At 40.6% G+C, this 12,940-nt stretch overlaps 1 protein-coding gene across 1 annotated transcript in view; it reads left to right on the top strand.

The window, feature by feature from the left end:
- Positions 1 to 9,136, top strand: part of vaspa (vasodilator stimulated phosphoprotein a) — a 38,130-nt gene extending 28,994 nt beyond the window's left edge. Inside the window, exons 11-13 of the mRNA XM_080854709.1 lie at positions 7,407 to 7,476; positions 7,884 to 7,941; positions 9,033 to 9,136. Coding sequence (XP_080710835.1) covers positions 7,407 to 7,476; positions 7,884 to 7,941; positions 9,033 to 9,082 — 178 coding nt within the window. The 3' untranslated portion in view covers positions 9,083 to 9,136. The remainder of the gene's footprint in view (positions 1 to 7,406; positions 7,477 to 7,883; positions 7,942 to 9,032) is intronic.
- The last annotated feature ends 3,804 nt before the right edge of the window (positions 9,137 to 12,940 follow it).

Here is a 12,940-nt window from a genome sequence, read left to right as displayed (position 1 = left end):
TCAACAGAGAGGAGTAGTGGGTTATACAGCCCTTCAACAACTTGATGTTTGTGACTTCAAATGAGCATGAAGATAGGCGTTCCATGGCATCCTCTCCATTATCCTCGTCCTCTCCATCTTCGCCACTGCACCCCATTCCAAACACAGATTAGAAAGCAGTATAGTCACTTTCGTCTGCAGAGACAACGGCGGTCTTGCCTTATCTGGCGATTTACTTCCTCTAGACTCATTCTTACGTGTAACGCGTCAGTTCAAAGCGCTCAATAGAACTGCACGATTGACAACATCCGACAATAGCCCATGCACGACACGCACAGCACAGCACAGCACTTTTAAGATGTTCCGAGTTAATTTAACAGCACAGCAAGTGGCCTAATCATCCAGCAGCATTAGAACAGTCTTTCATTTCAATCTCCAAGTCCCCAGATTTCCAATACCGTCGGCAAGAAATAATGTTTTACCCACCAGCTTCCGTGATTGCGGCCTGCTCGCAGTAGGGATTCAACGGCGTTAGGACTTACATACGTTGCGATTAAGACGTACGGCTCCGCTTCAGGTTGGCAATCCATTGAAATACACAATCCTTCGAATATCCAAACGTATCCAAATCACGATTCGTATCCATCGATGAGGAAAAGGTCTTACAGTGTGGCTATCCTATAAGCCTCGGTGTGGACGGCAAGTGTTCTCAACGCGTAGCAAATCTTTGTCCAGGCATGAGCTCTCTTTGCGTGGTGTTCCCGTTAAATATAAAGTTACAGAAGTGAACATAATTAGTCCTTTTTACCAGGTGCTGTTTGCATATTAAAACAGGAGTCTTTCTGTGAAGTGGGTTTCAGGCTACGGTAAGACCGTGTGTTCCCCACCATCCACACCTTTCCAGCAAATAAGCGGCATCATACTCAAGCTGAGTGAGCCTGGAGACCGGAGGATTTAAACTAGCGCGGGCGTATGAGAGCGAATGTGATTGGATAGGTTGTGTTGTCACTAATTAGGGGCGTCTCTCCCGTTTCCTGTATGAACTTGGTCATTTGATGTAGCGGTACTTAATTGGGGATTACAAACACTTGTAAAGAGACACGGATTCGTAAATAAATAAATGTTTCAAATATGTTAAATTAATACATTTTTACAGTGAGTGATAAGCCAGATCAAAGAGGTATGTCTTGAGTGTATGTTTAAATGTATCAACCGTTTCAGCCATTCTTAGGTATTCTGGCAGAGTATTCCAAAGGCTGGGGGCATAGAAGCTAAAAGCTGCTCTCCATTGTCTCTTAGTCCTGGCTTTTGGTACTATTAGGAGATCAGTGCCGGAGGACCTCAGGGTTGTAAAACGATGTTTTCCTGGACCAAAAAAGGGACCGGGTCGTCTGGAAGGTTTTGAGTGAATTCTTCTCTCGCTTGGATTTGCTGAAAATGTAACAGTTTATTAAAACATCTCTCTTTATTAATACCTCTTATCTGACTCCATTTCTTGTCTGACCCCACTCTTTGAGGAGCTCAGTCTTAGCTCCGTATTTCGAATGCATATAAATACCGGGTTTGGTAGGCTGATCTCCAACTCATTTAATTGTATACCTATCGTCTGTAATATGAAAACCTCCCTTACTTTTTAATAATCGGTTTTGTCTCGGACTAATGTCGCTTAGGATAATGCCACAGCTGATTGACATACCCACGGCACAGACTGTAACTATTCTGGGTAACTAACTCAGAGGTCCTATACTGCTGCTACGGGACCTTACAGCTTGATAGTTGACCTGGTCCAGGGACGGGTGACTGACTGTAATGCGATCCCGTATAACCATTCAATCTAGAACAGAGGCTGTTCGGTAAACCCTCACTATATAATACCACTAACAGTTCAGTAGAACATGTCTAGCCCAGGTGAGGATAGCCAGTTGCCTCGCAGGTTTACGCTTACGGCCACTGTGGGTCTGGAGCCACCTCTAGTTCGACTTCTGTGGAAACACCGTACCTGAGAGTACTTCTCTGATTAAGAATTTCTTAAGAGGACACGTGGGTCAGAATATAACAATTTATTATGACAGGCACAAGTTACTTAATTATAATACATTCAAACAAGTCTTAATATGAAGAAATAAAGCTAACCTAAAAGATTCTAAGTCTACAAGAAAACTAAGTATAAAATCTTACAAGACCCAATAACAAGTAAGAGGACACGAACATACCAGGCTGCTTGACGTCGTCTACACACGAAAACGTGCGGGTCTCTGCTGCAGATGACCTTTGACTCATCTCTACCCTCCCTTTAAATACCCATTCTATTGCTTAATAATTAAACTTAAGACAACTGGTTATTCATGATATTTGCCCCCCTTTACTGCCCGAAACCAAGAGGGGGGAGAAGGACCCCCTCAGCCAGGAAGGGGTGTAACCTCCTTGGCTCAAAGCCTTTCTGACTTTTCACAGATCCCACCTGGATCAGATCTTTGTGATCTATCTTCTAACTAATATGTACACTTCTAGGATTGAGACCATGTTTCCACTCAGACTGATACCATTAAAATAAGTCTAAACATCATACCAAAATTACTTTGCACTCTTCCATTCTATTTTAACCCTTCTCCTCTCCAGCCCCTTGTCTCAAGCTGTGATCTGGGTACGTGAAAACTCCCAGAGAACAGTTGAATCCACAGGGTGTGTGAGATAAGGCTCCTTGCCAGGGAGAGGTGTCGATTATTATGCAAACCATATGCTCAACCTTTTGTGAGTGGCCCCATAAACCGATCCTTGCCCCCCAGCACTGAGTTCATTATCCTAACACAGATAGAGTTCAAAGCATCCTTGAGAACAATGGGTTCCTTCCTGGTCACAACTTTCTCAGCAGACTCTCCGGATCCACCCCAAATGCCTTACAGGGTTCTACTGGGTGTGTACCTTGAGAGCATGTCTGTTATATATTCAGGTGCTTGACTATGGAGTGATTTATAGACTAGTAGGAGAATCTTGAAATCTATTCTAGAACTAACAGGTAACCAGTGCAGGGTTTTTAATACTGGTGTGATGTGCGCTCTCCGTCTTGTTTTAGTGAGGACTCGCGCTGCTGCATTCTGTATGGTTTGTAGTTGACTAATGGCTTTTTTTGGTAGACCAGACAAAAGAGAGTTACAGTAGTCTAGCCTGCTTGTGATAAACGCGTGCATCAGTCTTTCGGTGTCAGCCTGAGCGAGAAACGGTTGCACCTTAGCAATGTTTCTTAAGTGATAAAAAGATGTTTTAATTATATTTTTGATGTGGGTTTCAAAATTGAGATCTGAGTCTAATATGACACTTAGGTTTCTGGCTTGGTGCTTGGTGTTAAGTGCTAGTGTTTTTAAATGTGCAGATAGTTTATCTCTTTCATTTCTTTCACCAATGACTAATACCTCTGTTTTATCTTGGTTGAGCTGGAGAAAGTTTTGTGACATCCATACATTTATATCAGAAATGCAATTTACCAAGCAATCAATAGAGCTGTAGTTATTGGGTGTTACAGAAATATAGAGCTGGGTGTCATCCGCGTAACTATGATAGTCGATGTTGTGCCTCCTTATTACACTACCAAGGGGTAGCATGTAAAGACTGAAAAGTAAGGGCCCTAAAATGGATCCTTGAGGGACCCCACAGGTCATAGAAATGTTTTTGGAGCTGTGGTCTCCGAGGGCAACAAAGTATTCCGTGCCTGTTAGATAGGTCCTAAACCAGTTTAGGACTGGACCAGCGAGGCCAACCCAATTTTCAAGTCTGTCAATAAGGATATCATGATCAACAGTATCAAATGCTGCACTAAGATCCAGAAGGGCCAGGACAGATAGCTTTTTGGAGTCAGCATTAATCCTGAGATCATTTACAACCTTGACTAATGCCGTTTCTGTGCTATGATAGGATCGAAAACCAGATTGAAAAGTGTCAAAGACACAATTAGCATCTAGGAAAATATTTAACTGTTTAAAGACAATTTTTTCTAGGATTTTGCTAAGAAAAGGAAGGTTGGAGATTGGTCTATAATTGTTTAGAACAGAAGAGTCTAAACTGCTTTTTTTCAACAGTGGTCTCACCAGGGCAGTTTTAAGTTCTGATGGGAAAACACCTGTAAGCAAGGAACAGTTAATAATGGCTAGAATGTCCTTAGACACAGAGTCAGAGATGGTTTTAAAAAAATTGGTGGGAATGGGATCAAGAGAGCATGTAGACAGCTTTATTTGTGACACTACTTTGTTCAGCGTTTCTATATCAGTCAGTGCAAAAAAGCTAATACTGGTACAGCATGGTGGAGGGGGATCGGAAAACAAAATTTCTTGAGCAAAATTATTTCAAATTTTTGTTATCTTATCTCTGAAAAATGCTGCAAATTCCTCACATTTGAAGATGGAAAAAAGGCTATCATCTACTTTGGGTGCAGGGTTTATAAGGCTATCTATTGCTGAAAAGAGGACTCTGGAATTGTTAGAGTTTATAGATATCAACTTAGAGAAATTATCCTTCCTAGCATTTTTTATAGCTTTATTAAAAACTGAGAGTTGATCCTTAAAAATATCAAGGTGGACCTGTAGCTTGGTCTTTCTCCATGTACGCTCAGACCTTCTGCAGGATCTCTTAAGTTTAATAATTTCCTCATTTCTCCATGGAGCTTTTTGTTTGGCTAAAACCTTTTTTTGTTTCAATGGTGCTACAGAGTCAAGTGCTGTCCTTAATTTTGTATTTAGAGTAGTTACTAGATCATTAACACATGATGGCCCCGCCTCTGGCGTTTTTGTATTAGTTATGTCTTGTCTAGTTATCATTATTTTGAAATTTTCAGCTGCTGCAGAGTTAAGATAGCGTTTCTTAATAAAACTTTCGGCACTATTTTTAACTTTATGTACCAGTGCTGTAAAGAAAATACAAAAGTGGTCTGAAAGAGCAAGGTCACAGATAGACGATATAACAGTCGTAAGACCCTTTTTAATAACTAGATCAAGGGTGTGGCCATGGTTGTGAGTGGGTTCAGTGATGTGTTGGGTAAAGTCCATGGAATTTAAGAGATTCATAAAATCCCGGGCCTTTGAGTCGTTCCCATTATCAATATGTATGTTAAAATCGCCAGTGATAATAATCTTATCGTAGTTTGTGTGGATAATGGAGAGTAGTTCTGAAAAGTCTGTTAGAAAAGTGGGACATTGCTTGGGTGGCCTATACACAGTTACTGACAGAACAGGAGGCTGGCACTTAAGAACTATGGCATGATATTCAAATGAGGCAAACTCATCGAAGGAGATGCTCCTGCAGCACAGGGCATCCGTGGCTATGGTGGCTGTCCTGCCCCCTTTTTTACCATTTCTAATGGACTTAGAAAAGCTGTAATTGGGAGGGGACGCTTCAATAAGAGCTGCAAACCCATTTATGTTTAGCCAGGTTTCTTTTAAAAACATAGTCTAATTTATGTTCACATATAAGATCATTAATGAGAAATGTTTTGCCTGATAGTGACCTAATATTTAGTATTGCTATTGAAATATTTTCTGGATACAGTGGGTCACAGGAAGGAGGAATATGCCGGGGTATAGATAGAATATTTGCTGGGCTTCTATTTTTACTATTGTAACTATGGCCTTTGTTTTTAATTAGGCGTCGAGTAGAGATTAAAACTGGAATAGGATTATAGGTGCATGCCATAAAATTATATGAAGCAGCCTGTTCTGAGGTAGTGGAATCATATAATGCTATCCGCATATTCAGCTTTGCTTGTTACTGATAGACAGTGATTCATGTAGAAAAGTATATGTATGGGGTATTTAATAAACTTAAAGTCTTTTGCATTGTATTTTATACATTTGTATTTGAAATGTTGTGGGCGGGTATTGAGATTTATATTGTGTGAAACAAACTGTTATGTTACACATTTAGAGGGGATAAATTCAGATTGCAGAAATCCAGGTCACTAAAATACAAATACAGTATCTGTCCAGGACTGTTTACAGGGTTGGTTGATGCGCATGGTTGCCCGCAGCTTTTGTAAATTCTGCATTCTACATCTGGCGCTTTTAAGATGTTTAAGTTGTATTAAAACTGTCTGACTTTGTGCTTTCTCTCAACCAACTCGCACAGCATATTTCTGTCTGCCAACACAATTTCCTTTTTGTTAATAACAGAATACTCACACACAAACACACATAAACAGGTAATGGGCTACACATTTACAATGAACCGCTGTTGGCTGAGGCTCCCTCTTCTGACAACCAGGGTCCAGCCATCCTGTGGGCCCTGGGCCTTCAGCTCCCCTTAGCCATGTTGTTCATCTGGGCCTTCAGATCCCCTTAGCCATGTTGTTCATCTGGCCCTGGGCTTTCAGCTCCCCTTAGCCATGTTGTTCATCTGGGCCTTCAGATCCCCTTAGCCATGTTGTTCATCTGGCCCTGGGCTTTCAGCTCCCCTTAGCCATGTTGTTCGTCTGGGCCTTCAGCTCCCCTTAGCCATGTTGTTCATCTGGGCCTTCAGCTCCCCTTAGCCATGTTGTTCATCTGGTCCTTCAGCTCTCCTTAGCCATGTTGTTCATCTGGGCCATCAGCTCCCCTTAGCCACGTTGATTATCTGGCCCTGGGCCTTCAGCTCCCCTTAGCCATGTTGTTCATCTGGGGCTTCAGCTCCCCTTAGCCATGTTGTTCAACTGGCCCTGGGCTTTCAGCTCCCCTTAGCCATGTTGTTCGTCTGGGCCTTCAGCTCCCCTTAGCCATGTTGTTCATCTGGGCCTTCAGCTCCCCTTAGCCATGTTGTTCATCTGGTCCTTCAGCTCTCCTTAGCCATGTTGTTCATCTGGGCCATCAGCTCCCCTTAGCCATGTTGTTCATCTGGTCCTTCAGCTCTCCTTAGCCATGTTGTTCATCTGGGCCTTCAGCTCCCCTTAGCCATGTTGTTCATCTGGTCCTTCAGCTCTCCTTAGCCATGTTGTTCATCTGGGCCATCAGCTCCCCTTAGCCACGTTGATCATCTGGCCCTGGGCCTTCAGCTCCCCTTAGCCATGTTGTTCATCTGGGGCTTCAGCTCCCCTTAGCCCTGTTGTTCATCTGGCCCTGGCTGCCCCCATGTGCTTGTTGAGTCAATAACATAGGTCCATTCCATGTCTTTTTAAATTGGATTCACAAGACCTCAAGTTGATGCTGTAATGAACCCATGAAGAGATGTGTAGCCTTCATTTGAAAACCAGCCCATGTTAAGATTTTAAACAATGAACCTTTGTATCATGACAGTGTGTTTGATTTGAAAGTTTTAAAATATTGTTTGTAAGATTTATCATTTCTGAATATCCTGCTATTATATGCCATGCATAGATTCACAAAAAGTCAGCATTTTGTATTTCTCTCTCTGATCATGCTTAAATTCTTTGTGCTTTTTAACATCTGGCCACACACCACCAACACGAAAAGGACCAAGTCATCAAACAGCACCAATGAAATAGGCTCATATAGTGAGTCTCTGTTGGAGAAATTTAAGGAGGTGAGTCGGCCTGTTATGCATAAAGAGATTTACATTCATAAGCTTAAAATAAATCTGTTTTAGTAGCATTACCACTCACTTGTCTATAGTCCAGATATACATTACAATTTATATCTGGCGACAACCTTGTTGTTTGGCCTAAATGTGGATGGTTTATGTTTGTGTATTTACCACTTTTGAAATCTCAATAAGACCTCTCATGAAGGCACTGATTTTAAGAGAGAACAAAAGTGGTGAATGATGCCTACCCAAGATGAAACATTCAACAGGTTATCACCGAGTGTCAAACTCACGTTTGGTCCTGCAGCACTACATTGCCACACCTGGACAACACTATTTTGTTTTCTAAATGTCTTTGTTTAAATGGCATTCAGGTCACTCTGGTTTCTGTGTGTATGTGTATTAAGGACATCCTTGAGGAAATCCGCAAAGAACTGCAGAAAATAAAGGATGAAATCACTGAAGGTAAGAATATGCATTTACTGCACTAATGAATAATTAATGCATATTGCAATGCCTAATGTAATATGCTAATTGGTTCGATTCCCATGTAGCACCGGACTGTATTGCATGTTTCATATTATGTTTTCAGATGACCACTTGCATCCTGTCTTCTTAACAGGTTAGGATAGGTGCACCAACAGTGTGGTGTCTTGTGTTGAAAGTTTTCCCATTTACTGCCCAGTTTGCTTCCCAATAGGTGATGCCATCAGTGAATAAATGAAGTTTCAGCCAGCGGTAGTGATCGGGATTCCTTTGACTTTGCAAACGATACTCGTAACTTCCATGAATATAACAAAACAATTGGTATCAATTGTCCCAATTCCTAGAGCATCAGAAATAACATACAGTTGCAATCAAACTTATTGAACCTCCATTTAGGTTTACCTCTATTAGGTATATTGGCAAATTATACAATTTCTCAGCTGTTTGCAATTAACAAATAACACAAAAATTGTTTAAGTAGCTTGCCAATAAACCTTATGTGCAATGGGGGTTGAATAATTTTGATTGCAACTGTAGATCATATTCACGTTAATGCACAGTCATCAGTACAAACAGAAATATTGTACCCAAGCAGTATCATCATACAGTACACTATGCAAACATGCAAACAACATCTACTGAATGAATGAACCGCCACACACTGTTAAAGTTAACTGAAGAAGATAATACTAAAATCAACACTATGATCAAACACATGGAGGCTGTAAGCTTTATGCCAAAGACAATCAAGCAAACAACTAAAATCTATTTACGTCTTGAAGGAACAGAGATAAAAACTGAAGGTTGACTGGCACAACTGAATGTTGAAGCAGTGCTTCCACATTCATTTCAATAAGTTCAGATAGTTAATTTTAACAGATATGATAAGACATCCAAACTACATAAGCCCAATGGGCAAAGATCTTCTACAGTGTGAATTTAGGAAATATGCAGTAAAGAAAAGTCACTGTTGTCTATGAATAATTAAATTAATTTTGGTCAGTAAATGTCCTTAATCAATTTTGCTGACATCAGTATTTAGTCACAATGTCTCCTTTGTTTTGAATCAGCTGTCATTCAAGAGCTGCAGAAGAATGTTGCTTCGCAAGATGCAGAGTGAGATCAACTGGCTGTTTGGAAAAATGGTGTACCTGTTTAAACATCAAGACTACCAGCACTACCACGCAGAGATTAAACCTCCTGTAAAGGTTTATGGAACCCTTAGCCTTGAATATTTCATGAGCTGGCCTGTCCTGGCATAGGCATGGATAGACTTCATGAATCAAAACCATGATCCTGTCTCACATAATCTTGGTGGTCTTGTAAGTTCATGTTCATTTATAGCTTTAGAAAAGCAAACACAAAAGTGTATCATTTCCAGCAGTTTTGTCACCTCTTATTTAGTTTCATCCTGTCTTAAGGACCGCATTTGTCAAATCACAGAAGTCACACCTGTGAGAAGATATTTTGGTTACAGAAATACAAAATTATTTGTACAGTCCTTTACAGTAAATGTACAGATACCGGACTGTGCATGAATACCAGAGGTTTTTTTTTTGCACACTGGACTAGAGCAATGTGAGGAAATATTTTACTGAATGCGATGATTTGATCTATTAGAATTAAGGACTGAACCTGAACAACTGCTTTACCCAATTAAGTTTTCTTTCAGAAATTTGACTTTGTAATGATATTTCAGGATGTTTCCTTGCTGTTCAGACTTTGACTATTATGTCTACTATGACTGATTTTCCCACAGGTTTCATCAGAGTTGAGTTTACACTGTGACCCTTTGTTTTTCCTAGACTTCAGTCTTAGACATTGCAGCTTTGAAGTAAAATACTTTGGGAATATGCCTTTTTTATTGTGTAATACATCTGTTCCTTTGTATTTTGTTTTGTACGACATAGCCAGTTTTAAATGCGTATCCTTAGATTCATTGAAATACAAAACTCTTGGCTCTTTTGAAATGCATGTGATGCTGTGTCCATTATTTTGTGTTATCTTTTGTCGATGGGAACTGATGTAATATGCACCAACACTGACATTTTGGGAACTGCATTACAGTAATCATTTGCTTATTCTAATGTATGAGAGTCCTACAAAAAGGATGGCAGACTATTGCAACAAATAGAAACATTCGCTTTGCACGCTGTCCCTCCAGTAGGCTATAGGCCAGATTTGCATTTGTACAGGAAAACCTATGTTAAGGCCACCATCATTTGACAGTGCAAGACAGCCAAAAGTGTCACCAAATTGACAGCAGACTGGGAGGCTTAAGAGTGACTGAACTTTATGGGGCAGAAAATGCATTAGAGTGGTAAAGGTCGCAGAACATGCGATTAATACATACATAATCTCCATTTCCATACATTACCACCAAGCGATCTAGAGGTATTGTCCTGTGTCTTAAGGCCATGTCCTTTTGCTCAACTGACCCTTTTAGTTGGCTGTTTGCTGCTGAATAGCACAGAGGTGTCCTGGAGGCTGATTTATATGCTGAACTAAAGTGAAATCTCTATTTAAAAAATACAACCATGGCAGCTACTTCAGATTGCAATGAAACCATGATCAGATTGCTGCCCACATCACAAGGATGAATTAAAGACCAAACATGATCAAACAGACCAAATATTTAACCCCATATCAGAAGAAGTTGGGACAGTATGTTCAATTAAAATTGAAACTGAAAACAGTGATTTGTAAACTATGTTTGACACATTACATTGAAAACAATACAACAGCACATTATTTGATGTTTTACCTCATGAATTTTATTGTTGTAAAAAAAATAAACACTCAATTTCAATTCTTGCAACATATTTCCCAAAAAGTTGGGACAGTAAAGCATTTACCACTTAATATGACACTAAGGGCCTGATTTACTAAGATTGTGACCGCAGCCTAATCTGCGATCGCACATTAACGCACGGTGTTTTTGCGCATTTTCCGTGGTATTTATTTAGGAAGAGAAAATGAAGGTTCAGCTAAGAGTTGAATATATTGGTTCACGTTCGCTCAATCACTGAACCTGATTCAATGTGTGCGCTGCAGGCACGGCGCCAGAAATTCAGCTTCGGGTGGGCCATAACATTTTTGGGTGGCACTTCATAAACATAAAGTCGTCAAAAACATGTTGACCCAATAAGGGCTCAAATACACATACGCGTCTTTTTTCAGGCAGAAATGCTTCAGTAACGCCTTGGCAAAGTGCTGCGACCAAAACAGAAGCGGTGCGCTTCCCTGCCTTGCGCTGGAAAGTTGAGAATAGTTCAACTTTTAAGCGCACCTAAAAAACGCTTCATAGACGCAACGCGTGGTGGAGAAGGGGCGCGCACGCTAAACGCGCCGTACCATATATCAATGCATTTGCTCGCGTCCCGTTTAAAAAAAAACGCGTATGTGTATTTGAGCCCTAACGTGTCTGATTGTCACTGCAAGTCTAGGTGGCACTGCGGCCCGAATCTATTTTCAAGCATCACGCGACTCTTCCATCACTTTGAAGACTTCTACAATGTTTCAAAACAAAACCATATGAGCCCAAGTAAATGTGCCACAGCAGTGGGCAAAATGAATAACCAAACGTCCTACCTTAAAACGTTGTCTTGATAGCAGGACTTCTTGCGATTATTCCATTTTAATCCAGACACGGTTTAACACAACCAGCACTGCTAGCGAGCCTTGTGGATGATGTGCTAACATTTCACTGCTACTTCACATCTTTTTTCTTCCGTTTCTTCAGACATTAGCCTACCCACATCCAAAATGTGTCACATAGGCTACCACATGCATGTATATGCTAATTATATTATTTAAACTATAAGGAGGTGTGACAAATCAATATCATCATATCAAATCCCACTACTACACACATACTGAAAACACAACTGTTGGTTTACAGTACAGATCTCACGGGAGTAAACTGGAACTTGGTAACGTAACGTACCCCAGGCTAATTCTACGAGGTGCCTTACGGGACATAAATGTTGCAGCTTCTCACAATAAGCAATAAGAGCAAGTTGATAATTATTATCCAGAAAATCAAAGATGACACAGATACAGTTTGTTGAAATGAATTGGTTTTCTTTTTCATTCAGAATATTCCAAATACAATACAAATTTAGACAAGAAGGCTAAAAGACTTATTCACATTTTAACATTGCTAGCAGCAGCTGGTCCTGATGATCCGGATGGACCCTGGGGTGTGACAGTGACTTCACTGACTTTTGGCTCATTTTGTGGTTTGAGTGTTTAAAAGTATCGCAATAAAGTAGCCATAGGGCCTACTTGTTTGGCACTGAAATCAAAATACACCGAACCGAACTAAACCTGCACACAGGAGAAATACCAACTTCCGAAAGCTCGACTGCTGCTCTGAGGTAGAACGCGGCCAAACATTCAACTGACGCTAATGACAAGACTTGGTCCACGTCGCAACCGTCATAAGCATCACTTTTTTTAATACAAATTATATCCACACAATTCGTACATGCTTACAATTTCTTTGATCGTAGACTTGGAAAATATAATACATTGTATAATCTTGTATATATTTTTTTTCCTTCTTTGAAAGATTCGGGTGGGCCTGGCCAGAAATGGGCGGGCCCAGGCCCACCCAGGCCCACCCATGGCGCCGTGCCTGGTGCGCTGTTATATTGTTGTTCTGCCTGCCATCACCTACAGCGAGATGTTTAAAAGAACACGATTATAAAGAATATGCTATTAGGGGCATTAATGCATAAACTGTCTATTATAACAATATAGATGTGTACATGGCGAGATTAATAATTTCTACAAGGGACATGGGTTCACTACAATATATATGGACGTGGGTGCAATCAATGGTTCCAATTACGTTCGGAAAGTTTGCGATTTCAAAAAATGTCCTGTTTGATGTCTCTAATTTCAGCTATGGCAGAGGGGAAATGTATTGACCAGTGCACCGTAGCAATTGGTCGAGTACCTGGGTGAATATTTG

Source organism: Sprattus sprattus, assembly GCF_963457725.1.
Source record: "Sprattus sprattus genome assembly, chromosome: 1".
Lineage (NCBI taxonomy): Eukaryota > Metazoa > Chordata > Actinopteri > Clupeiformes > Clupeidae > Sprattus > Sprattus sprattus.
The sequence above is the reverse complement of the archived record's forward strand: the minus strand, read 5'-3'. Positions and strand labels throughout refer to the sequence as shown.